The sequence below is a fragment of the Centroberyx gerrardi genome, chromosome 2 (genome assembly GCF_048128805.1).
Source record: "Centroberyx gerrardi isolate f3 chromosome 2, fCenGer3.hap1.cur.20231027, whole genome shotgun sequence".
In the NCBI taxonomy this organism is placed as follows: Eukaryota; Metazoa; Chordata; class Actinopteri; order Beryciformes; family Berycidae; genus Centroberyx; species Centroberyx gerrardi.
The window spans coordinates 27177343-27205178 of record NC_135998.1 but is presented as its reverse complement, the minus strand read 5'-3'; the positions used below and the strand labels follow the sequence as shown (position 1 = coordinate 27205178).

Here is a 27836-nt window from a genome sequence, read left to right as displayed (position 1 = left end):
GCTGAGCGTTTGATAAAAGATGGCGTAAGGCGGTTGAAGAGCAGCGGAGCGAAGAGGACAACAAACCTCCAACTGCTGCGTTAACTGGAGCGCCGCCGACCGCGACTTACAGCGGCAGTTAATTGTCAAGTAAGTTGATATCAACGACGGAATTGTTCTTTTAAGACTTATTTAACGTATCAGATCATAAAAAACATTCAGTTGCCGTTGTGCGGTGATACCTAAAGGAAATTTTAAGTTCGTTATTCGATTGTGGCTGCGAGTCTGCGACAGCAACTCATCTTCGTTAACGTTACTCGCTAACGTTAGCTAGCCACACAGTGACAGTGAATGTGACTGAGCATCGTCAACAACATCAAAACAATGCGAGTGGGTAATTAGCTAGCTAGCGTAACGGTACCCAGCAACTGTGACCAGGTTGGAAGGACACAACGTGAGATATAGCCCCAAAGTTAGTGGTTAATTTGATAGATGTTTGTACAGTTTTAGCTCGCTACCGATAACTTGATACTATTACGTTAAGTTAGTCGGCATTAGTATAACGTAACTACCAATGCATTAAACATTAACATAACATTAGCTAACGCCCAGCGTTACTCAAGTTAAGTTATGACAGCAAGCAAACCCCAGGAAATAGATAGCGTTACTATGTGCGTGATACAAAAGGAAGAAAGGTGACTGACATTTGTTACTCAAGTTAACGCAACTAAGTCGTCTTGGTTAATATTATGTAACGTTATGTGAAGATTTAACCACATGTGTAGCTAGCTACATGGTGCTTGGCCACATTACTGCCAAATAGCTTAGCTAATGTTAGCTAGACATTTGACTTCACTGCCGTGTCACTGTCATTAGTGTGAATGTGTTTGAGTTCAGTCAGCTTTCTGTGACTTAGCAAAGCTAACGCAGCTAAGCTACGTACCAGGCCAAGTTAACTGGCATAATAGTGCAGTGACTTTATTCGATGAATGGTTAGTGTTGTTAGCCGAAATGTCTCAATAGGTTAGGTAATATGTTTTATCATACGTTGTTACAGTATGATTGCACTCATTAGCTGGCTATGCTAACGAAGATTGGGGGAAACTACGTGAGTCAGAGGGACCAGGAAGTTGAACAGTGCATTGGAAACACGTGTCTTGGTTTGGGTCACTTTGGAACAAGTCTCAGGCTCTCGGTGACAATCCTGGTTTATAAACGTTACTGAGACGAATGGACGGCATATACCTTACTTTGATGTGAATAAAGGTAACTTGATCCTTGATCCAAGTGTTTTACTAGCGTGCGCTGCGAGACGAGAGCCGGTGCGGCATTACATTTATAACGGCATGAACATTTTACAGTCTTTTAGCTTGAATCACTGTAGCGCAGTACACTTGAACAGTGGACGACTGGACTTTTATACTGGCTAAATGTGTAAATTGCATTACATCTTGGATTGATTTTATTCTTTGACAAATGGACTTCAAATTGACGTCGCGCCGCTTATTTGTTGATTCTTCTGCACGTGTGCTACACATGCTGCATTAGGTGATTTTGGTTTGATGTACTACTTGACCACATCATTACTGTGTTTATTTTCCTTTTTAAGATTGTGTTACTTCATTTGCCTTATTATGTGTCAACTGTAATAATGACACCATAGTTATCATAGGTAGGGTTTATTATTATTTCATTCAATAGCTCAAGCAGAGATTGGTATCTTTTTGTACGTTTTGGCACACAGACACTCAAGGGCAAACAACCTGGACAAAAGACATCCAAGTTAAACCTCCAACTCTGAGCCTTACATTAGTTTGTGAAAAGCTTAGAGATTGGTCAAAATATTACTACCTCTTTATGTAAATGTCAATTTACAGTTCACAGTTGAGTGCCATGTCTTTGTGAAATATTTAACCCATTACTTTTAAATTTTTACTTTTACATTTGTTGAACACTGAATGTCTTGTCCTATTTTCTCCCAAATCGGATACATGAGTTCATCATGACACCCTTAAATTATTTCACACCTTTTCTATAATAAAACATTTGTAGAGGTGGAGGTTGTTTGGTATGCATGCCCTTCTGCACTTGCATACTCTTCCCTATAGTGTATGACAGTGACAACCATGCAGTGAAACCTGCTCATTGCGGCCATGCAACAATATTTTGTTTTCATTTTATCACTGAACTGTTGGTATGGTAGTTCATTATTTATACACATGAATGTTGTCATCACTCTCTGTTGAAGATATTAATGTAGGGTTATATGTATTTTTCTTGCAGATGGATCCTGGACAGGATTTACTTCTAACAGCCCTAAGTGAGAGTGGCATTTGCCCAAATGATGTGTTTGATGTTGATTCTCAGGATGTTGCACAGCCCTCTACAACCCAGCAAGTAAGATAATCTTAACATGGCTCACCTCAGTGACATCAGAAATGACTTGCATGACTGCCTTCATTTTTTCTTATGGAAGCAGCTCAAGTGATTTATTTTCATTACTTTATGTTAATGATCTTATTCATGGCCCTCTTCCAGTCTATCTCCATCAGTGCCCTGGATGTTGGTTTGGGGGCTGAGGCAGTGGGAGCTGTTCGAACTGAGACCGCAGCTCCACTCCCCATAGTTACTATCAGGGTAAGATTACAAAACATTTATTTCCACTAAGTATAAAAAACAATGCTCTATTGCAACTTATGTTTTTTTTCTCTGTTATGTATAAAAAACATTCTTTCTCTCTAACCCATGTATCTCCATAATATTTCCAACAGCACAAACCTCAGCCATCAACCACCACGTTTGTCTTAAATCAACTGAATCAGTTGCCATCGCTAGGAACTGTTGTGACCAAACAATCAGCTACAAACCCTATCAAACACACCATAACTGTAACCAAGGTGGTACATGTCACTACTGCAGCCCTGCGGGGTTCATCATCGTCCTCTTCCACAAGTGTTCCTCCTTCAGTGTCCACAGTGGTGCCTTCTAACAGAGAGCAGGTATGTGTGTGACAATCTTTTGTCCTAGAAAATAAAAAATCCTGAAAATACTGGACGCCACAGAGAATAGCAGTTCCTTTGGTTATGCTGCATTTGATTTCTTTCTCAGATTCAGCTGAAGGACCTCCTTAGGACCGGCAGTGTGAAGGGCACTGGTCTAAAGAGCAACAGTCTGATGGAGCTCATGAAGCTGAAGCCTCCACCTGACATTGCCCAACCAGTAGCTACGGCGACAGCTACAGGCCTGAGTAAGTGATAGAAACATGCTATGAGATTGTTCACATGTATGTACATGCTGTACCCATTGAACTATACAGTATGACCCATTGAACAAGCATGATTTCACAGCCAATTGTAAAGGACTGAATTTGGTAACATCACGTGTTCTAAATGACTCAATAGAATTTAGTCAGTTTGCCTAATTTGCCCACTTCAAAGTCAGTTTATAAACCTTTTACAGCCTTGAAATACATGTCAATACACGTCAAGTAGAGTGGGCAGTGACCACTCAATAGACCAGCGAAAATATGAATTATTTAATGGTAGGGTACTATGTAATGCCGCTTTTCCACCGCATGGTACCGGCTCGACTCGACTCAACTCTACTCGCCTTTTTTGGTTTTCCATTGGTCAAGTACCAGGTACCGTATTACCTGGTACCTGGTACTTTTTTTGGTAGCACCTCCGTCGAGGTTCCAAGCGAGCTGAGGCGATACCAAAAGGTGACATTTAGGGGGTACTATCTGCAGTGGAAAACCAAGTGGTACTACCAAAAGCGAGTCGAGGCGAGTTGAGCCGGTACCATGCGATGGAAAAGCGGCATTAGATGTGTCAGCAGTGTGCAGCCAGCTCGGAAACTAATAATGGTAGCCTAGCTAAGATACCTACCAGTAGTCTTCTTTGCTAGCTGGTTTACTAATTCAGAATGACATCGTAAACTAAACCTAAGATGAAAACTAGGTGTTAAAAAACATTGTTGTAAACTGAAATTAAAAAATGTGGAAGGAGACTATAGGCCTGGGTGGACAATCATGGTCTATGGAGGGTGGAGAGTCTGCAGATTTCCATTCCAACCAAACACTACACCAGGTGATTTGATTGATTAACATCGCTTTAACCAACAAGGAGGAACTAATCAGTGAAATCAGCTGCTGTAGTGTTTGGTTGGAATGAAAACCTGCAGACTCTTGGCAGACTCATGGCACATGATTGTCCACACCTGCTATAGGCCCACGTCATGAAAATGAAAGTAAAACTTTCACGCCAGATGGCTTCTGACACGTCACCTTTTGGCAATGAGAATCCAAAGACCGTACCAAGTTTTTTTTATAACTTTAACTTAACTTTAACTGTCCTACTAGTATTGAAAATATTAGAGGGCTTCATCTAGAGAAAGCTGTTATGAGACCAGCATAATATTACTGATATTAATATTACTGTTTTGATGTTTCCAACCACCTAAAATGGTTCTGCTGTTCCAAGACAATTGTATTGATTAATCCTCCTTCAAATTTCAAGAATGGAGCCCTTAAAATGCGTAAGAGAGCATTCAAATTGAGGTTGTGGTGCATGGCCCCCGCACCTCCATAGCTGCAGGCTTTTCCCACCCAGCTGACTACTTTGTACCCTTGTGGCACACCCTGCATGTAAAATTACAAGTGGATTGATTACTATATCATGCTTTTACATTCAGTTGACCTTTTTTTTCTTTTTTAATTGATAGGTTAATAACTTGGCCATTTTTGGACCAATCCCATAGCTTTTCACAAACTAAATAAAGGCATACCTAGTTAATGTACCTGCCAAATTTATGTGTTATTCTGACCTGTGGATCATGAGAAGTGTTGTTTTTTTGTTGTTTTTTTGTCCAAAATGGCAGCCAAAAATTTGAAGGACGTTATGACACAGTGGTACCCTAATAAAAATGAGACTTTGCTGAAAAAACTAATACTGAACTAAAACTCTTATCTACTTGTAAAACTAACTAAAACAAAAATATACTGTAGGTGATATATTTGTAGTTTTTGTCTTTTTCGTTATGCAGGGTAAAAGAGAATGAATTTTGATGGATAATGTTTGGCTGTTTTTGCTGAACTTTAATGCCACCAGATAGCCCCGTCCTGTAGACCTACTTGTTCGACCCCCATGAGCACCTCCTGCCCTCGGAGGAAGTGCCAGCGTTGCCAATACTATCACTGTTTCCACAACTCATGTCGAAATACTTGAGGGAAAAGTCCTGTTTGGGATTATTTTGAGCTAAATTTTCTGAATGCAGATTCAGATCGCTGTTGAGTATGCAAGAACATTTCATTTGAGCAGCATGAAACCAAATGGTCCAAACTTTGAGTTAGTTGAGGATGTATTAAAACAGAATTATTATTATTGTTATTATGTATTGTTTGGATTACACAATACCTGTTGGAAAGATACAAAATACATTTGTTGAAGAAAAATAACCGAGGTTGGGCAGTCCCCCAAGTTTGTGTAATATCAATGTAATTTTGTAATGCATTAATATTGCTCTTGTGCTATTTTGACCATGCCATCAGTAACACCTGTGGTCTTGCTTGGCCTTTCAGTGGAAATGAACAATGGAATAAAGAAGGAAGGGCTGGGTAAAGACGCTACCCGGATCTGGGTAAACGATGACATGAAAGTACAGAACTTTTCACATTCTCTGGTGAGTATTAAGTAGTGATTTACAAACATGCACAATGTCGAATGCTGCCAAATAATGTGTTGGTACGACAATTAAATTGTTAAAAGTACCAGTGGAAAGTTAGTTTGCAACCTTGTTCATAAATTTGTGAACCATTTTCTAGTGGATTTAGGAGACGCTTCAAAGGAGAAGACTTTTGTGTGAAACAGCTGTTGCTCACATTCTTTCTCTTCATCTCTGTCTATGTACAGAAACTCCCAGGGATGAAGGAGGAGGACGAGCCTGAGGAGGAAGACGAAGAAGAGTTGGGTCATGCAGAGACTTATGCAGAGTACATGCCTATGAAATGTAAGTATTACTATCAGTGCATTGGTGGAACACATTTTATTCGTTCACAGTGATAGTGTTACAGTACACAGGCCTTTATGAGGCAAATTCCTGTCAGTCAAACAGGGTTCAGACACTTCAGTCCTCTTTACCTGGGTGCTATCAAACTTCACCACAGTGGACAGAAAATCATGCCTGTTCTTTATTGATCAGTATCTAGTTAAATAAATCATGTAATTATACTCCCATAATGCCCTTCTTGTGTGAAAATGGATTTACGTGACATCACATGATGGGAAGACTTACTTCTGGGTTCTTCATGGATTTGCTTGCATGGACTCTGGTATATGGCGAAATAATTTTATGATGGCAAGAAAACCTAGTACAATAAATAAATTATAATAAAGCACATTGTTGTACAAGCAGTGCTTCTGTGTGTTTATGCTATAAGTATTCTCCATAGAAGAGATGATCAACTAGGGAACCAGAGAGCTGAGATCATGTTCAAATAAACTGATAATTAATTGGGTGTCATTGACACAAATGCAGCATGGGATTGTACAGAATCTGTACTCATTTAGTTTATTGATAGCAAGCAAACTCATATTTTGTTCAGAAAATGCAACTATAGTTTGTGGATTGATACATTGACTGGTCGGTTTGTCCATCCAGTAAAGATCGGCCTGCGGCACCCTGATCCTGTGGTGGAGACCAGTTCCCTGTCCAGTGTCAACCCTCCAAATGTGTGGTACAGACTGTCCATCCCAGAGGAAACCATTGACCGTGGCTGGCTGTCTGCTCTGCAGCTGGAAGCTATCACATATGCAGCTCAGGTAAACACTTCTATTTCTCTACCAGGCTTGGGAAGGGTTCCTGCTCTCAGTACATGATTTGACTGCCTGTGAGAGTACACTGATCTTGTGTATGGATTACGTCACAGTATACGCTCTCTGTTTATAGCTAAACAGTCTGGTTACAAGTAGTGACAATTCAATATGTCTTCGGCCACAGCAGGAAAAACGGCAGTGGAAAAATCACAAAAGCAAATCTTTGAGCAAAGTAACTTTCACTTTCAAATTGAAAGTGACATTTGAAACTGAGTTTCAAAATGTAGCTAGCCAGCTGGAGTAGGCTACACAGTCATGTGATATCTGGGAACTTGTCTTTAGTTACCTCCATGATTAATGTTAAACATGGTGGCAGTATGGCTATGGTTCAGGGGTGATTTATTAGACCAGGACCTTGACATTGAATAAATGATTGTGGACATTTTTTACATGTTGTCAGAGTACAGTGAAGTTATATTCAGGCCACTGGTAATAGCTCATTCTTTAAATGTAGAAATGCTAATTGAGATGTGCATGAATTAAAGTTTTAAGTAAAGCCCAGTTGAAGCACAGCCGGTGCAGATTCTCAAAACTGGAGACTTTGGCCCTCCCGACAACTCCAGACCAGGATCTCTAACTTAATCTCATGTGTGACATTGAGCAAGATTCGACTCCTCTCATATTCCAAGAGAGAAGTTCCCTCCTGCCTCCATATTGTTTTACTGTTTGAGCTATAATTGCCTCCTAGCTACCGCAATGCCTGCCCTTGACCTCATTCACACGGCGGCCATTTTGAACACTCAGGGTGGGAAACAACAGGACAGCCCACCTCTGGCCTACTGTTGTGTACCAAGATGCACATCATGCAAACTTTATCATTTCACAGTCCCCACTACGGTTGTCAAAAGTATCGATACTAAAAATCTGAAACAGATACAATACTCATTTGCAACAGTATCGATACCAGTAGTGATTTCTCTTAATGAGAAATCAAACATTATTTCTCCGCCTCCACTAGCCACACACACACACACACACACCCTGCACCGCTGCCCACAGCCCCTCCTCTCACTAGTAGCAGTCAGCTGGGTTGTTGCCTCAGTCAGCAAACAATGCTACATAGTGGTGCCGATGAAGGGGGGTAACACGTCAAACTTGGCGAAGTACCTTAAGGACCGACACGCCAGTCCATATAAAGAATTTCGAGAGGTTAGCGAAAGCTCCCGTTTCAACATCACTGAAGCATTATACATTTATCATAAACATTAACGTTAGTTTAGCTAGCCAACCAAACGTTAGCTACAGAGCTAGTTAACGTTATCAAGTAGGTTTGCCAGATGCCCGGTTTTTGACCGGACTGTCCGGTTTTCAGATGCATTGTCCGGGCCTGGTCAGAAGGCTCGACCGGATGTTGAAATGTCCAATTAAAATCATTCTCTCAATAATAATCCACTAACTCTAGCCCTGCTGATTTTTCCCTATCATTGGTGGGTATCTGTTGCTTCAACAAGCTAAAAGTGTTCTGATAGGCTGATGACTAGAGCAGGGGTAATCTGCTGGAGCAGGGGTAATCTGCTGTGTAAGTGCAAAGTTTTGAATGAGTTTTATCGGGCCTACGTTATGGAGAAGCGTCTGTCTGTCTGTCCGTCCATCTGTCTCGTTTGCACCAGGATTTCTCCCTGCGTTGTTGGATATTAAGGGACTAGTTTGGGTCTCTGTCTGTGTTTTTTGCTTAGTTGCTTACAGTCTATGCTGCAGAGGCCAGGAGGCAATATGATGTTTCACATGCTTGTGCAGTATAAGCTCACTCCCCTCAATAAAAAAAGAGCAAATCAGGACGGCAATCGACACCTGTCAATCAAAAATGTATTGTTTGATCTCAGACAACTTTAAAATATTGTTTTCATGTTAAAATTATATGACATATAACATGAAAACAATATTTAAAAAAAAAAAGATTGAAAATTCTTTTTTTTGCCCCCGTGGTATCGAAAATGGTATCGCATATCGATATTTTCCTGGGTATTGTATCGAAGTTAGAAATTCTAGTATCGTGACAACCCTAGTCCCTACTGAAGAACATTAGAAGCAAATGGATCTCCAGAATCCGGAGGTATAGGGTCACACTGTAATATATTTGGCCCATTATCGCTAGCTACCAGAGTCTAGCCTAGGTAGACTTCCCTGCTATATCCAAGCGATCGTTGTGGTTGTTGTTCCTGAAGTTGCTAAGTAATTTGATAACTGTTAGGTCTATCTGAAGTCCACATTTGTGTGTTTAGGTAACGCTATTTTATATATATGCCAATGTTCCAGGTAGAGTTTACCACTCAGAGTGTTCAAAATGGCTGCCGTGTGAATAAGGTCAATGGGTGCAGCAATACCATGAACTAGAATATGCTGTGATTGTCTTTTCATTCAAAATTGTTCAAAACTGTATTAACTGTTAACGTAAATATTTGAGCAGCAACTGAAAGTCACCACTTATACGGTACTTATGCGTTGATTGGCAAACAATATAGTTCTTGAATAGCAGCTAAACAAATTGTGTAGCAGAAGAATGTAATTAATATTTAATTATTAAGATTTCTTCATTTGCATTATACGTGTGTTACTGCTGTTTTATAAAATCAATAAACCACGAGAGTCCGTGCTTTGTAGTGATTTTAGAGCAGCTAAGAGGCGTTGCTGGGCACGAAGCGTAGCACCTACAACCATTATAGCCCTCTGAATAGTGACAGCATATTGTGACTTATGCAGTGTAATTAGTCCAATCTTGTATGCAGTGACAACACTTGACTCCAAATTAAAAACTTTACTGAAAGGCAAAATGATGCATTTTAATTTGTAATTTGCACTGAATCTTGGTTCCCTTTGTCATTTTATTACAATGCTAAAATGTTATACCTTCCTCTGTCTTTCTACCACAGCAACATGAGACATTCCTCCCTAATGAAGATCGAGCTGCCTATTTGATAGGTGATGGAGCTGGTGTGGGAAAAGGCAGGACCATTGCTGGGATAATCTATGAGAATTACCTTTTAGGCAGGAAGAGATCACTTTGGTAAATATCACGAATTCCTCATGATTTTGGACATTGGGGGAAACTAACAAGGCAATGTTTGATAAGAAGTCCTGAAAACTTCACACAGCATGACTGACGCCACTTTTGTTCCCTCATTGTACATTCTCCTCTGTTGTTTAGGTTTAGTGTCTCAAATGACTTGAAGTATGATGCTGAAAGGGATCTAAGGGATATAGGAGCGAAGAACATTCAGGTTCATTCACTAAACAAGGTAAGATACTTGTATGACACATAGCTCAATAAACAATGAGAGGTGTGTTACTGCCTCGCTAATGTCAAAGTGTCAAATGTTAGTCACTGATTTCCAGTTTTTAATTTTCAGTTCAAATATGGCAAAATCTCCTCTAAACACAATGGGAGTGTGAAGAAAGGTGTGATCTTCGCCACGTACTCTTCCTTGATAGGAGAGAGCCAGTCTGGAGGAAAGTACAAGACCAGATTTCAACAGCTTCTCCACTGGTGCGGGGAGGACTTTGATGGAGTTGTATCCTTTCATGGAAGCTATATGAAGAACCTAACAGCTAGTTTAATAGATGTGCTCAGAAAATAATGATAATTTTGTTCTATTTTTCCTACATATGCAAAATTTACAGATTTATATCTGTTGCTCTTAACAGCACTGAGGTGATCGCAAGAATATCCTTTTAGCTTTTCCTCTCCAGAAATGTTAATGGCTTTCTTTAACATAATGTCTTAAGATCGTGTATGATGAGTGTCACAAAGCCAAAAATGTGTGTCCAATTGGATCGTCCAAACCTACTAAGACTGGGCTTGCAGTGTTGGAGCTGCAGAACAAACTTCCCAAAGCGCGGGTGGTGTACGCTAGTGCCACAGGTGAGTGGACATGTAATCAACTGAAATCCACAAAAGCCTAGTGGATAAAAGATGGTCCTACTCGTTGAATCGGTTGGCACCCTAAATTCAGGTGGAGATGGTGAATCTGTATGAACATGTGAATTGTTAAATTTTTGTATTTTTTTCCATCTAGGTGCCTCTGAACCCCGGAACATGGCCTACATGAACCGGCTGGGCATCTGGGGGGATGGAACCCCCTTCAGAGAGTTTGGCAATTTCATCCAAGCTGTTGAGCGCAGGTAAGTTTTTGTATTTGTACATGATGGAAAGATTTCCAAAGAAAGGAGCAAAACGATGTCCATGGAATGATGATGGGTGGTGTTGAATTGACAATCTCAATTATTCAGTACTTCTTCTTTTTTTTAACATATTTCCCCCTGCATTTTAGAGGTGTCGGTGCCATGGAGATAGTTGCTATGGATATGAAACTGAGGGGGATGTACATTGCGAGGCAGTTGAGTTTTACAGGTGTGACTTTCAAGATTGAGGAGGTTCCTCTGACTCAACAATACATCAAGATGTACAACAAATCTGTGCGGCTGGTAAGGACCTGAAAATAAGCTTGTGGAATTACATTGTAAGCATATTGTGTTCATTCTCCTTTTTATTTGTACTTGCAGCTAATGAATTGATTTATTGTGCTGTCCTCCTGCCTGTTTCAGTGGGTGAGTGCACGCGAGAAGTTCCAGCAGGCTGCTAACCTGATGGATGCAGAGCAACGCATGAAGAAGTCCATGTGGGGCCAGTTCTGGTCTGCTCACCAGAGGTTCTTCAAATACCTCTGCATTGCTTCCAAGGTCCGCAGAGTGGTCCAGCTGGCCAGAGAGGAGGTCCAAAATGGAAAGGTGAGATTTGTCTTGTAAAACTTGAGTATTTCATATTTGCACATCCACTCGTGATGGTTAAACCCTCAATCACAATAATCTGGGATTTCTCTGTATAGCAGTTATGCTCACTGCTGTCCTCAGTGTTTGTGTATGAATCATGCTGACAGCCTGTTTCTTCTACAGTGTGTGGTGATTGGTCTTCAGTCAACAGGAGAGGCACGAACACTTGAGGCCTTGGAGGAAGGAGGAGGAGAGCTCAATGACTTTGTGTCAACTGCAAAGTAAGGATTCACTTTAACCCCAACTCAAAACTGAAGATTCATCTTTGCACACAATTTGACAAAGAATACTGCATGCTGTCAACACAACAATATGTTTTTTTTTTTTAGAGGTGTGCTGCAGTCCCTGATTGAGAAGCACTTCCCAGCTCCTGACAGACAGAAGCTCTATAGCCTGCTAGGCATCGACCTCTCAGCCAAGAAGACCCCCTCTCCCAGTGACACTGCAGCTGAACTTTCTCAACAGAAGGGCAAGAAGAGGAAAGGTAGGGAAAATGTCAGCTAAAGTTGACTGATTAAAACTCTACCCGTCATCATAGTTTATTTTTCAGAATATTCCACAATTAGTTCCATATTCCATATTGACTAATGATGAGGACACAACACATTTATACCCTGTTTTGAGACATAATTTGATTAAAGATTATTGAACCTGACCTGGTGTTAGAAGTTGGGAAACTAAGTGGGGAAATTATTATGGCTTTAAAAAAAATGTTTTTAATTTTCTCTCATTCTATATGATCGCCCCTCCAGGTTCAGAAGTGAAAAAGCAGCCAAAAAAGAAGCCTCGCAAGCATGGCGGTCTGTCTGGGAGCAGCTCAGAGGAGAGCCAGTCAGAGGAGTCAGACAAAGAGTCTGATAAAGACTGTGAGAGTGATGACAGCTTCAAATCTGTCAGCTCAGCGGATGATGACGATGACTTCAACCCATTCAGAGATGAGTCTGATGACGATGAGGAAGATGGTGAGGATTCAGGGGGCTGCGATTAATGAATTAAGACCTTCGTATAGAGGGGTCATATATTATAGTCTATTCAGTGCTCCCAACAAACCTTTATGCCCTCCTTTGCATAGATCCATGGCTGATCAGAAAAGAACCAAAGAAAGGGAAAGAGAAGAAGAAGAAAAAGAAGAGAAGGAAGAGTATTGACCCAGACTCTATTCAAAGTGCCTTGCTAGCCTCTGGACTGGGCTCCACCAGACCTGCTTTCACTGCCTCCATTATCCCCCCTAGCACACCTGCCATAGGTAAGCATGTTGCCAGATTTAATAACAGAAGTACATGCACCCTTGTTTGGCCTTTGGTGTGTAATGGATCCCTTGTTTGTGCTTGTCCATAAGTCAAGGCAGAGAGTCACGATAGCTGCCTGACAAGTCAGGACGCAGTGGAAGATGCCCAGCAAATGAAGAGAGATCTGCTGGAAAAGCTTGAGAAGCTAGCTGAGGATCTACCTCCCAACACTCTGGACGAGCTAATAGACGAGCTGGGAGGACCAGACAACGTGGCAGAGGTATTAACATTTGTGGTCACCACTCTGTGGCATTAAATCCCATTCATATTTTGGATAGAGCTACATCAGTATTTGGTTGTACCTTGAACACCAACATTGGTCTAATCACTTTACTGACTCTTCAACTTTGCTTCAGATGACTGGCCGTAAAGGTCGTGTGGTCAGTAATGATGATGGCAGCATCTCCTATGAATCTCGTTCTGAGCTGGATGTCCCAGTGGAAATCCTCAATCTCACAGAGAAGCAGAGGTTTATGGATGGAGAGAAGGTAAAACCAATGTTATGGAACAAGGGGGGATCTGTAGGCTTTCAGGCACATGACAGTAGATTTTATGGCTAGTGAATGATTTCATAAAAGCAAGAGTAATATGTATATATGTATAAATAATGTGAAAAGTGATCATTGCTGTCTTTCGTTCCAACCAGAACATAGCCATCATCTCGGAAGCTGCCAGCTCAGGTATATCCTTGCAGGCTGATCGGCGAGTGAAGAACCAGCGGCGGAGAGTCCACATGACTCTAGAGCTGCCTTGGAGTGCAGACAGAGCTATACAACAGTTCGGTCAGTAGACACTCAGCCTTGGGTTCTTTGTGTGACAGCACAACTCGACAAAATGCATGGTTCTCAATGTACCAAACTTGTTTTTCTCTGTTTATTTCTCAGGGAGAACACACAGGTCAAACCAGGTCACAGCTCCAGAATATGTCTTCCTCATATCGGAGCTTGCAGGAGAGCAGAGATTTGCATCCATTGTTGCCAAAAGACTTGAAAGCTTGGTAATGGCCCATTGCATTTATGATTTAAAAATAACCTTTTTTTTTCATTCTGACGAAGAGGGATGAAAGTGAATATCTGGAAGTGTAACATTTTAACTAAATATAAATTCCCAACTATATTTGTGTTACTCTTTGTAACAGGGTGCTCTCACTCATGGAGACAGAAGAGCAACAGAAACAAGAGATCTCAGCAGATTTAATTTTGACAACAAAGTAAGCAAATTGAGCATGTGTCTATGAATAGATTTTATTGTTGCCGTTTTTATTTGCCAGTGACTATAACCTTCTTTTACCTTTGCCACAGTATGGCAGAAATGCTCTGGAAATTGTGATGAAGTCCATCGTAAAACTTGATTCTCCGTTGGTGTCTCCACCCTCAGACTTTGAAGGGGATTTCTTCAAAGGTATGAGTCATAGGGCTTTTCCAAACAAGGCAAGGAATCTGTATCTATGGTTATAATAATTATTCATGCCTCTGGGTAATAACCTGTCTGTTTCCTCTCTAGAAATCCAAAGTGGATTAATAGGTGTGGGTCTCATAAATGTGGAGGACAGAACTAGCACACTGTCACTGGACAAAGGTGATTGCTCTTTTTTTTTTTTTTTTTGTAGAAAGATGAGAAGAATTAAGTTGTAACACAATTCTGGCTGTGAATGTTTCATAGCAAAATTTGTACAATGTGCAATTGTCTAAATTCTCAAATTAAGCTAATGCGTGTATTTCCTCACTATTACAGACTACAACAACATTGGAAAGTTCCTGAACCGTATTTTGGGCATGGAGGTCCAGCAGCAGAATGCCTTGTTCCAGTACTTCGCTGATACTCTGGGTGCTGTTATTCAGGAAGCCAAGAGGAATGGCAGATATGACATGGGCATTCTGGGTAAGATAAAACTGTTGTTGCTCATGATCTCATTGAACCATTTTCACAGATGCACAAGCAAGGTGATGAGGGGGTAAAAGTGGGGCGAAAGGCCTTCTTTGAGCTATGGTAGATTTGTAGATAAAGGGTACCTACATTAAAAGCAATTTGCTCCTATTTTCTAAAATCAGTTGTCAGTCAAAATCATGTCTCTCTGTCCTGACATGTACGTTTGGTTCCCAGTCTTAAATTGGAGGCAAAACACTGGGTGTCTAATGTATCTGATGACCTTGCTCTCCCCTGTCTTCTACCAGATTTGGGCTCCGGTGATGAGAAGGTGAAGAAGGTAGACTGCAAGAAATTCCTAACACCAGGCTACACCACATCAGGACATGTTGAGCTCTACACAGTATGTCAAATTGTCATATACATGCCTAAACTACTAATCTGTCATTTTGACTATATTGTTGCCTTTGGGTACATGTCTTGAATTAATAACTCAGGTCAGGTACTGCATCACAGTATCAGTACTCAACTTTGTACCTGTATACCTCTTTTCCCAGGTAAGTGTGGAGAGGGGAATGTCATGGGAAGAAGCCACCCATGCCTGGGCAGAACAGAGTGGACCAGACGATGGCTTCTATGTACAGGTACAGGGGGATTTTTCTCACTTAAAATTATCCTTGCAAACTTTGCGCTGGCTACAGTAACAATCAGTGGAAGTTAGTGTTGAGTGACATTGCTGAACAGTATCAACAAACATGATTACTTGATTCAAAAAGGAGTTGGTCCGATTGGAACGAAACAAACCTCCTCATTTTTGACTCGATAGGTGTCTTTATTTGTCAGATTTAATGTATTTTGAGTGGAGTATAATATTCTGCGCAATCTTGCAAATGTGATTTATACTCCTGAAGTACAACCTGTATTTCATTTTCAGGTGAGGAACAACAAGAAAACAGCCATATTGGTGAAAGAGTTGAATACCAAGAAGAGGCTGTTTCTGGTGTACAGGCCCAACACAGGCAAACAGCTCAAACTGGAGACGTACACAGACATCAAGAAGAAGTGTAAAAAGGTTAGACAACATCGTTGACTAATATTGCTATAAGAGAAAAGTGCCAAATGTAAGGCTGGCTTGATTTATTTAATCATGATGTTTTTGCTCTGACAGGTCTTGTCAGAAGATGCCAAGCAACACTGGATTGACCAGTACAAGTCTTCTGCAAAAATCTGTTCTCATGCATATTGGTATGTGCACTAGAGATTGATACATTTTAGTCCTGGTTTTCACAGACATTTAAACAAAACTGTCATGTCAGTCAGTCAACCTAAATCAGTGTCTGCTTTTATCTTCTGTCATCATAATGTCTGTGTGTTCTTGTGTGTTACTCTTCCCCCAGGCGTGGTAACTGTAAGAAAGCGTCCGTGGGTCTACAGTGTGAGATTGGTCTTCGGTGTAGGACGTACTACGTTCTGTGTGGCTCCGTGCTCAGTGTGTGGACGAAGGTGGAGAACGTGCTTGCCTCAGTCAGTGGAACCAATGTAAAGATGCAGATTGTTCGCCTTAGAACAGAAGATGGACAGAGGATAGTTGGTAGGTTGAAGGACTGATGGTTTGACATTTAATATGTATTAGAATATTTCAAAGACATTGGTCTTACAGGCTGTAGGCTTAGAGATTAATTCTGAAGCTTTTATTGTATTTCACAGGACTGATCATTCCAGCGAACTGTGTGTCACCCTTAATCAACATCCTTTCAACATCGGACCAGAGCCAGCAGCTTGCTGTGCAGGAGCAGCAGAAGTGGCAGCAGCTTCACCCCCAAAGTCTCAGTCATGCACCCAACACATAGTATGGCTGGACCACTCAGCTCCATGGGGTTCAGCCCCATCTCCACACCCTGAGTTCACGTCCCAACCTGAAGGGATTCGACTCCACCAGTCTCCATCTCTGCACTGCAAGCTCCAGTGCCACTATCCCTCATCCTGCACCCTCTCGCCCCTCATAGTTTCTGAGGGTTAGAGGTATCCCACCGAGCTGCGTATTCTCAGATGTAAAGCAGTGGCAGTACAGAGAAAAGATTTCAGGGTTTTTTAATCTCCAGAGACTCTGTTTTCACCTAGAGAAGTTTGATGGTGACTTATAGTCCTCTGACATTCAGAGTGAAAGATTTGAGATGCATTGATCAAGACAGAGTGGACACAAGTTGAAACTAAGAAGGCATGATGGCCTGCGGCTGTTCTGTTAACCTGCTTCCTCACCCCCGCTCTAAGCTGTTTAATATATCCTTTGCCAGTGTTTTAGTCAAGACCGCCCCAAGTGAGACCAAGACCTATTGTACTTAGTCGAGACCAAAGGTGGTTTAGACAAAGACTAGTACAAGTCTTTCCCAGGACTGAGAAATACTTTGCAGTTCTTTTAGAAATTGTTTAATGCTAAACTACAATGGCATATTTAGACATGATATAGACTATACTCATATACCCAGGCACAAGAAAAATGTTTTTATCTTCATAGAAAATAAATTAATCATTCCATAACCTTTTTCTTCAGTACTACTCTAGTGAAAGAATAACTTACTTGATTTAGTACAAAAGTGATGCAGACTATTAGTCTAACAGCTGATGTAAGGTTATGTACGAATACATTTTTTTGCTGTTCTGAATCCAGCGTTTTTAGTTCTTAAGACCAAGACCAAAATGTGATTGCTTATTCACCAGCCACTTTGGTATTCATCTCATTTTATTTAGATTTTTGTCTTCATCTTGCACATGGGTCTCAAATTTGTCAATGTTCCTAAGTTTGTTTTTTTTTGTGTTTTTTTTAAAATGCATAATCCTTCTGTCAAAGACTGTTTTCATATTTCAAGACGGCCTGGTTGTCCATGTTGTTCAAAATCATTAACGGGCATGAGTTGGCCAAATTTCCCTTTTGTAGGATTAGGTAATTGTGCACCTTTTACATTGCACAAACTGTGTTGGATTCAGATGATTTGGTGGAAGATGAAAGATTTACCCCCAGAGTTATAGCATCAGCTGTCTAGTTGCACTAGATCAATGGGTTGTATCTCTTACAAAAATCTAGTACAAAGGAAGTCATTCTTTCACTGAAGTAATATTGAATCAGTAAAAAGTTTGAGGAATGATGAATTGAGTTCATCAGTATCAACAAACTTTTTTTTTTTTCTGAAAATGGGTATTAAGCTTATGGAGTAAATGGACAACACTATGAATACATTACAAATACAAAATAAGTTTGGCTTTGTAGTTGAACATTAATGTACCCAATTTAAAAGCTTTGTGCTGTATTGCCCAGTCTTTGAAAAGACTGTACTTGTTCTTGACTTGGTCTTAGAGGTTGACATTGCCACCTTTGGTCTTCATCTTGACTTGGTCTCAGTCAAGACATGTCTTGGTGTGGTGTTGTCTTTGTTTTAACTGGTTGGTCTTGACTACAAAACTGCAATTAGAAGGAGAGGAAATATGTTAATGGAAATAAAAAAACAAAGAAAAAGAGTTGAGGAATTTTGAGAAATTTGAAACGCATGTCCAAGACCAGACTAGCTTTTTAGTCTTTAAACAGGTCTTGAGACCAAGACCACTCTCAAGCACTGTGCTGGACTTTGTCTAGTGACCTCCAAGACTGAATTTTCCACAGCAGGCTCGAACAGCTTTGTTTTTTTGTTGTTGTTTTTTTTGGTAATGGACACAGGATTGTGCTCAGGGGTTAAACTATTCAAAGACCCTCTTTGAAAAACATAGAAAAGCGAAAGGCATTTACGAAATATCTGAAATGCATGACCATAATTCAAATGCTTCCTTTCCACCTCTACTCTGACAGACGTGTCACTCTTTTTCACTGTACTTTGGCTGTATTTACAGCCTGTAACCTCAGTACATGTTATGAACACATCTCTCTGTAATTCCTCTGCTTTGTTGAGCCGAGTTTAAATTAAGACAGACATAATCGGAGTGGATAGCTTCTATTGCATACAGTACCTCTTCTGTGGAGCAAATATTGTTGAACGCCATTGCCTCTACAGTTCTATATTGCATTATAGATCTGCACTGGAAGGGACAGACCAAAGTCTGGCAATATGAGCTGTCCTAATAGTTGATGATAAAAGATAGGAAGTATTTTATATCACAGAAATATGCTCAGACACATCCTTAACCTGTGGATTCATTACTGTTATTTAAGTGTGCGTATCCTCTCCTGTTCTTGATTGATATGCATTTAAAAACATTAATAATTGAAATGGGAAGCAGGATTTTGTCTTTGTATCATACCAGACAATGTGTATTTTGTACGCTTTGTAAGGGGATAAAAGAATTGAAATTCTGCAATGCAGCACATCCCAATTGTTGGACAGTAATGGGAGAAACCAAGCGTGTTTCTGGAAAATAAATCCATTTCCTTTCACTGAAGCGCAAGGTGCTCTCTCATAGGAAAGCAAATCTTTTAACTGGAATGTCCAACATATACATAAGCCAATGTCTGATGTTTTTATTTTGACATTCAATATGTTATGTACATGGGCTGCTGACTTTGTAACAGGCTTTTTGAGTGCTGTAAATGTGATGAGAGGTGGGCTGTTTTGAAGTTGAAACACTTGAAGGACTTTCCTTTTATCATTGCACGAGTTGCACTACTGACCGAGTTGTACAAAAAAACTGCATTACATGAGTGCAATGACCAATAAAGCTTGGTATACTTCTATCTCTGATTACTATGATTATTGTAATACAGAACTACACCCTGCCACTAGACAAATCTACATTTATAAGTAATATGACCAATAACCCTACTCCTGTAATCTGCTTGCCAGCTGTAATGAAGTCTATCCGACTCCTCTTCCTACCATTGATTGCTGAAATTGAAACATTTTTTGCATAATCCCAATTAAATCTAGATGAGGTAAGATAAACATCATTACCCACATGTGGACTAATGATCTAAAACAAGCCAGTTTTCATCACAACTTACTGGCAGTCATATTTTGGCTTGTTCCTGCCACTTTTGGTATTTTTGGTATGAGAGTCAAGAGTCTAGTGAGTTCTGCAAGTCAGGTAATGTATGGTCAGATCAATAAAAATTATAGGAAGTACAACCAAGGTAATAAACTCACTAAGTTGCAGTTCTGACATTAGATTTCCATTAGTGTTATGTCTGACCTCTATTGTCATACTCGCCCACTCCACTGAGACTTTATTTCCAAGCACAGGGCTTAGAGTTGCCAAACAACCGGGGCGTTGAGGTCAAGAAGACTTTCTCAAAGAGAGTAGCAGATTTCTCTGTTTCCTCCTCTTCTTCCCCTTGGAGAGGCCAGATTCCTCCAGATTTCCCACATTCCTTTACCCATTTTCCAGGGTTGCCAGGTCCCTCCTCCACCGCATTTCCAAAAATGACAAACCTGCCAGAAACATCAGGTCACTCCCTCACTCCACCTTTTGAATTTTTAGGGTCCTCCAGTCCAAATCCAGAGTGGCCAGGTCACTGCACCTAACTTTCAGTGAGGTGCTGTGTCCCTTGTATGAATCCTATCTCAAGTCAGCCAGGACGCCCTTTACAGAGAGGACAGCTTCTAACACCTATCCCCCCTTTCCCTCCATTTCCATCTGCGCTTCTGCATCTCTCTTTGCTACATTGCAGACATGGAATCAACAATAGTTCATCACACTCAATGTTTTCCAACCCATCCCTTTCTTCTGAGGTCACTTTGACTCCTTGCAGTGAGATTTATGCTCAAATTGATCCAATCAGAACACCAAATCTCTCTGGTGAATTGCACCTTAGCCCAAGTTACCTATGCTCTGACTTTTTAACTAATATCACTTCACCTACACAAATACTGTTCATTAATTAAACACAGTTAATGCAGGAAGGAAAAAAGGAAAAAAACATGAGATTTGAGTATTGTGGGGCTCTGCTGGTGAACCCCATTACAGATGACTTGTTGACAAAGGAGCCCTGTCCGTAGCCCATATTCAATTTCGTGTCCCCGAATGACACGGTACTAGAAATGTGCTCATGTCTGCCGTTTATTATGAAATGCTTTCCATTTCCACACTTTGGACTTTAAGCTGCATAGTCTGTAGGGAGTTCCAACAGGACACCCTGCAGCAAGTCAGTTAACCTACCCACAGTGATATTGAATGAGGGCTCTGCAAGGTGCCTCAGAGTTGTGACCATTTGCTCACACCTTCATCAATGTCATTGTTCACCCAGTTACCCGAGACTGCCCTCCAGGACATTAGTTTTGCTACAGGCTTTAAGAGGAACCACAAGGGTGAGATTTCCTTCCCTCACTCAGAACCCCCAAATCCTCCACATAAGTACAAGCATGGCTTAAGCTTCCAGGAGTATTATCACCATTCTTCCCCTACACAGCACACAAACTCTGTAGACTGCTGCCTTTTACAGTAACATGTGTCACCCCTTTGCCAACACCATGGCCACACATAACCAGCAGTTTGCTCTGTCCCTGCAACATGCATGCCAACAAAAAGGCTGAGCTGGATATTGCCAGTGAAAAAAAACTTCCAGCTTTAGCACTAAGGGTGAAATTCATTGGCATTTTAGAGTGTCTGGGAAGGAAAGGCAACATTGTGTTGCAGGATGGGTCACGTGTGTCACAGTTAAACTTCCTCATGATCTGAGGTCAGAGCTTCCAATTTATCCAGGTGTCCATGGCAACTCTAGTTGACCTTTCAGCCGGGCTTGAGAATGAAACCCAAAAGCAAGAAGATACCTCTCATTTTTCAAGCAGCTCATGTAAAGAGATGGGCAGAATTCAAGAGCCCCACAAGGAGCCACAGCAGGACGGGGACAGTTCAGCTCAACACTGACAGGCACAGCTCACAGGTCAACTATAAAACCATACTGCTCCTGTTGTGACCATGGTAAACACTCCATGAACACCTTCACCAACTTCAAACATTACACCAACTTCACACACTTGAGTGTAACCTGAAGAAGAAGTGATGCAAGACTTGCAACAGTATAAGGCTTGCAAGTTACACACTCGCATCTACACACTAAGAGATCATGATGTGCAGCATTTATTGGGGTCTTGCAAGTCAGTATGACCGCTTACGCTATATTCTTTATTCATGACATGGTAAATGCTCTATTTTAGTTCTCCTTAACCATAGCACAGCCTTTGACACTGTTGATCACAACATTTTAAGTGACTGATTTAAAGATTTAGTGGGAATTACAGACACTGCTCTTAATTTGGTCATATTCTATCTCTCATATAAGCAGTTCTCTGTGGCCTTGGCCGGTTCTATATCCAGCTCTGTCCCGTTTTGTTCTCTATTTGTAAGTTCTTTGTAAGTTATGTAAGTTATACGAGGCTGGAGAAGCGACTCACAGCACCAGTTGGAATGGATGAGCAAAGGAAGACCACTGTGTCCTTGCTATTTCTCTTCCAAATTCATCTTTCCCACATGACAGCCAATTTAAGACCTCTGCCAAGTGGTTGGAAGCGACTGCCTGACAAGGGCTAGTTGGTAAATCCTGTCAGGCAGTGACTTCAAGGAAGCAGAGATCCTCGGCCTTCACAGCAGAAGTGCTTTCCCCTCGACATTCACAGTCTCAAAGCTGGCAAGCTATAGTACCCACCAACACTTCTCCTGTCCCTCCCATCCAAATGTGATAGGACAAGCTAGTTGATTTGAGTGGGAGGTTGCCTTGGACACAGCACAGGCCTTAACCAAACAAGTTCTGTTTGTGAGAATGTAGTGAAACAATACTTGCAGAAATGCTATTGTTAATATGCACATACTGGTGACTAATACACAACTTCATACCAGAGATAGTGAATTATCTCCCATCTTGTCTAACTGGAAATGCTGCAGCAAGTCAGTCACCTGACTGGCAGTAATAGCCTAGTGAATGAGTAAGGGTTACCAATAGCCAACAATTAGTCTTTTAGCTGTAATGATTTTATTTAGTGCTCTTAATTTCATTGTATTGACAGAAACATGACCAAAACAGAGACCAGAACAGAAGTGAAATCTGGTAGATGCTCTATTTTAGTTCTCCTTAACCTTGGGATCACCTTTGACACTGGTTTCAGACAGCAGTAAGTCTTCTCTTTATTATTGCTGATCAATTGTCCTGTTCCTTTTATTAAGTGCCTATACTTGTAGGCACCCATATCTTTCTTTTAGAACATTTTACTCATCATTAATTAGTATTGCTCTGGATCATTCTTATTTTTTTCCATAAGCATGCAAACCTGTACCAAAATTAACAGTCAGTAAGTATTCACTTTCATTATCAAACAGGAAAAATCACTTTACCCACCATTTTTATTTGCAGTCAGAATCAGTTTTATTGGCCAAGGTCACATTAAACATGAAACAGCACAAAACTGTAGAAGAGGTATATAAAAAAATTAAAGGTAAAAATGAGGGAATAGGTCTCTTTATGAGGTAGTAAATAAATAATTATAATAACAGTAATAACCACAAAAATAATAATAATCTATATGGCACTTTTCAAAACAGAGGTTACAAAGTGCTTAACAGACAGCAATAACAAGAAACACAACAGAAAAACAGCAATAGGTTGAAAAGTATTAAATTGCTATGTATTATATAAAGATGTTGTCTTTTAAGGAAAAAGCATAAATCAATGTTTCTCTGAAAATATAATATACATTCACACACACACACACACACACACACACACACCCACACACATCTCTCTCTCTCTCTATGTATATATATACATATATATATATATGTGTATATATATATCTATATATATAGATATACTGTATATATATATCTATATATATATATAGATATATATATGTATATCTATATATACATACAGTATATATATATATATATATATATATATAGAGAGAGAGAGAGAGAGAGAGATAGATGTGTGTGTGTCAGTGGCGTAATAGTTGTGATTGGCCCCGGTGCAAATATTTTTTTCTTGCCTTCCTACATGGGCCCCGCACTGTCGATATGTACGCCAGTGGTGTGTTTGTGTGTGTGTGTGTATATATATATATATTTATGTGTATATATATATATATATATATATATATATATATATATGTATATATATATATATATATATAAATATATATACATACATACATATTACTCCATATATACTGTATATATATCACTCAATCACTGGGGTGCATGGTATATACATATATATATATATCCATCACTGGGGTACATGGAACACTGGGGTACATGGAACAAGCCAGGACCCCCATCGAGACAGCAGGTCATGACGCTTAAAGCCAGGATTGGGCCAGATCCCTAATCCTGTGTGTCCACCATGTGGTCAAGGGAGTGATGGGACATGAGGGGCGTCCAACCGGACTCCTGATCCCATTTGAATGGAAGAAGAGCGGATCCCTCGCCACATGCCTACAAATTCAGAGTGGATCCTTTTTTACTAATTTATAATTTTTTTTTTTTTATTGTAAAAAGTATAGACTCATATCAAGGAAGCAATGGATGCGCCCCCCCAGACAAAGCCAGGTATCTAAAGTGCTACTGTTCTTGTTTTCCCCCCACTCCGTCATGGTGGAAAGCAGTGTGCATACTTCATTGATAAACAAAGGCAGTTCGCTACTAGGCTACTACAACTGGGTGATTGTTAAATGTAATGCCACATTTCATCACGAAGTGGGCAGTCCTACTTCCTACCTGCAGTTTGTGCTTTTAACGTGATGCAAAAATGTGAGAGGGAAGACTTAAAAGTCTGAGGGGAAGTCTACAACATTCACAGTTCACATGTTCAAATACTTTTGTGTAGACTATCAAACTTAGTGCTCAGTCGATTCTGGTTGTAAAGTATAGCTTTCCGTAGACTTCCTAATAAATGTTTCAAAAGTAGGTAAATTGGTCAAAATATACGTTAAGTCCTGTTAAATTGAGTGAAACCGTGTTCGAATTCTGTCGATTTATTATGGAAATCACGTTTTAACCATTTTCTGGTAGAAAATCCCCAATGGATAGTTGCAGTGTTAGAAAGCATAGTGGGTGTCAATATAAAGTGACGGCCATATTTGCCGGTGCCGCTGTTGTAAACAAAAAGTGAGAGACAGACGCTTCACTGAATTTCGGGTCATTTTTATTTCTTTAATTTACAATGTCTTTGGGAATGTCTTATAAACCCAATGTCCATCAGCACATTCCAGGAACTTCTGGGAACCAGGGTAAGGAAAAAATATGGGGAAAAATCAAAGTATGCATCCGTTAAATCGAGTGTTAAATTCGGGGTCTCGGAGAATACCTGGAGAAAGACCGTGTCTGTAGTTTTTGTCCAGTTATATATATAGGGTCAGATCCTGGGAGCTAGGCTAATTCATATCCGCCATTATTACTAATGTAAAAGAGCGCCATCCGCGTTATCAGTCGGCGAGGAAAAAGGTAGGAATGAGAAATTAGTACGTTTCCTAATCTGTGCATTGTCCGTCGTCCGGTGTCCTAATCCAACCGGGTGGGAGCCGTTACATGGTGACAAAAATGTATCACTTTGTCTTCTTGAGTCAGCCTTGTTCCGTTTCCTCCATGATGCTCCTCGTACGGAGCTGCTGATTGATCTGCCACTGAATTTTTTTATGACTCTTCGAGGACATCTCGCGTTAGACGACGCTTATTGCAATTGCAAAAAGCCTCCCTGCAACCTACTGCCGGGCGGGTTAGCAGCAGGGGTGTAGTGCAGGGCGAGCCCACCTACACTCCGCTTACACACCTTTTTACTTACAGAATAGAGTTTACACACTTTTTTATGATTTAAAGTGAATAGTGCGCATCATATGGAGTAGTATCTGATGTAAGTTAAATGAGGATATAGGGTCTTTAAAGAGAACAAAAGCATAGATTCATGTTTTTTTTTCTGAAACTATAAGTGATTATTATTAATTGTGTATATTGGTGGTTGTTGGCCTTATAATGATCACCAACTGGAGGTCAGAGTTTACCCTCCTTTTTATTCATCACTTCATTACTGGTGCACAGTATGAAGCGAGCAGACTTCCGCTGGATATTACTGGTGGAGTCCACCTTTTTATTTGCGGAAGAGAGTTTACTCACCTTTTCAAGCTGACATAAATCTTTATGATGTAAATTTCATAGCATACATCCAGGTAGGTAGTATCAAACAGATATAACTTATATAAGGATGGATGAATAAGAATCTTTATCAAGTACTTATCAAAACATTTTTGTTCATGGGAAACCGTCAACAAAAATGTAAACAATTTAAAAGAAATAAAAAAGAGCAAGACTACCCAGGGGTTGACCCGGGTTAGGGTAAGAGATAAAGGGTGGATAGGGTCTTTTTAAGGGGGGAAAAAAAAGGAAAAATAAATAGATTTTTGTTGCTATTGGTGGTTGTTTGCCTTATGATGATCAGTGACTGTGGTTATAGTTTGCCCACTTTTCTATTTAGTTTCATATAATACTTTGGCTTCAACATTGACAGGACATGGCTTCTCAGTTTTTTCAGTTTATTGATTTCATGTTGTATTTTGTGTTCTGTCTCAGCAGTTGGAAGTCTCCAGTCTCCCTCAGCAGCTAACTTGGCCACGTTACAGTCCTACAGGCCCCTTGTGAGCGACTATGGACCGCCATCTTTGGGATTCTCACAGGTAACTACCATGAGGACGCCAGCGCCTAGCGGTCACACACTTTTTTGTCCAGCCTCTTCCTAATGAAAGAAATGTTTGGTAGTAATTCTTAGCAAATTGGTTACTGTATTTGTTAAAAAATAATCTCCCTCTTTAGCTCTTATTGTGTTTTTTTCCCTCACTCTCACTCTTACATAGTTATTCTATAGTCGCTGACTTTTGCTCTCCATATTTAGGCTTGTTTGTCATTTTTGTTGAGGAATTGAAGCATATTCTGCTGTTGTCCTCATTGCAAGATGCTCTGGATAAGAGCGCCATCTAAATGCCAAAGAAGTGAATGTCAAGTGTTTTGAAGTTGTCTGTTGCTGTAACTCCAGGGCTCCACTGGCAGCCAAGTGCCTCAGAGCAAATATGCAGAGCTGCTGGCCATCATCGAGGAGCTAGGGAAGGAGATCAGGCCCACATATGCTGGAAGTAAGAGTGCCATGGAGAGACTGAAACGAGGTACTTCCAACCTTCACTTCATTACATGCACAACAACTCACATGCAGTACACAAGCTAGTGGTACATAGTGCATTTTTAAGTTTTTATTTACACTGTCATTGTGTAAGCATTTTACATTGCCTATAGTTGCTTAAGTGGCCACATTAATCATGATGCAATTGAAGTTTGTTGAATGAAAAATGTGAATTTTTACTCTCTCTTTACAGGAATAATTCATGCCAGGGGGTTGGTGCGTGAATGCTTGGCTGAGACGGAGCGGAACGCAAGGTCCTAGCTACGAAGACATATTCCTCTCTGCAAGAAGAACTAACAGTGTACGTCTCATTAGTGGAAAAAAAAAAAAAAAAAATTAACTGTTGCATGGTATTTCCTTGGAGAGGAGGAAGTAAATGAACAAGGGATGGCAAAAAAAAAAACCTAGAAAAAATGACAATAACATAATTGTATCATGACTCCTGAGGGTTCTGGAGGATCATTTTAATCATGTGTGGATTATTGGAATACAAATGAGAGGATATCGTATGTTTTTTTATGCTCCACTTTGGGGTCTTAGTTTTGACTTCATATTTAAAACATTGATTTATGCATGCGAATGGGCCCATGATAGCCCATGGGTTAACTGTAGACACTGCATGGCTTGTACAGGGCTAGACTAGAAGGAAAAGAACTCTTTTTGATAGAATTTGGTCTGTTTTTCAGACCCTTATAACACACATGGGGTGAGTGAGTAAAGGACAGAGATGTGCCAAATGCATTGGTTCGTTCTTGTTGAGGTTGGTTTTGGTATAAAAAAGGAAAATGCTGTTACTTGCATCTTTGTATGTATTTATTACTCAGTGTAATAAATTGTATTTTCAATATAGTTGTCATCGTGTGATTAATGTGATTCTATACCCATATAAAACATTCTGTTATTCAAGCGGTAGCATCATAAGCACTA

General features: G+C 40.3%; 2 protein-coding genes across 4 annotated transcripts; both read left to right on the top strand.

Moving 5' to 3' along the window:
- Positions 1–23: 23 nt before the first annotated feature.
- On the top strand, positions 24–19490 carry sbno1 (strawberry notch homolog 1 (Drosophila)). 2 transcript variants are annotated; one of them, XM_071898073.2, is made up of 33 exons: positions 24–129; positions 2263–2376; positions 2518–2616; positions 2751–2978; positions 3088–3226; positions 5558–5658; positions 5889–5985; positions 6637–6797; positions 9722–9855; positions 9997–10087; positions 10199–10360; positions 10575–10710; positions 10865–10970; positions 11120–11273; positions 11394–11576; positions 11742–11839; positions 11948–12102; positions 12371–12580; positions 12691–12864; positions 12958–13127; positions 13264–13395; positions 13554–13689; positions 13792–13904; positions 14046–14117; positions 14209–14308; positions 14411–14485; positions 14642–14788; positions 15082–15176; positions 15331–15417; positions 15708–15845; positions 15942–16018; positions 16171–16364; positions 16481–19490. In XM_071898073.2, exons 2-33 carry the CDS (start codon positions 2263–2265, stop codon positions 16621–16623), a joined length of 4221 nt encoding a protein of 1406 aa, XP_071754174.2. In that variant the 5' UTR covers positions 24–129; the 3' UTR covers positions 16624–19490. The 2 variants fall into 2 exon arrangements, with proteins under 2 accessions (XP_071754174.2, XP_071754180.2); XM_071898079.2 differs by lacking the exon at positions 24–129 and adding an exon at positions 1117–1245.
- Positions 19491–24845: 5355 nt separating this feature from the next.
- On the top strand, positions 24846–27754 carry cdk2ap1 (cyclin dependent kinase 2 associated protein 1). Of its 2 annotated transcripts, none has more exons than XM_071898808.2 (4): positions 24846–24975; positions 26312–26412; positions 26769–26895; positions 27103–27754. In XM_071898808.2, exons 1-4 carry the CDS (start codon positions 24909–24911, stop codon positions 27168–27170), a joined length of 363 nt encoding a protein of 120 aa, XP_071754909.1. In that variant the 5' UTR covers positions 24846–24908; the 3' UTR covers positions 27171–27754. The 2 variants fall into 2 exon arrangements, with proteins under 2 accessions (XP_071754909.1, XP_071754901.1); XM_071898800.2 differs by having other exon boundaries at positions 26309–26412.
- The last annotated feature ends 82 nt before the right edge of the window (positions 27755–27836 follow it).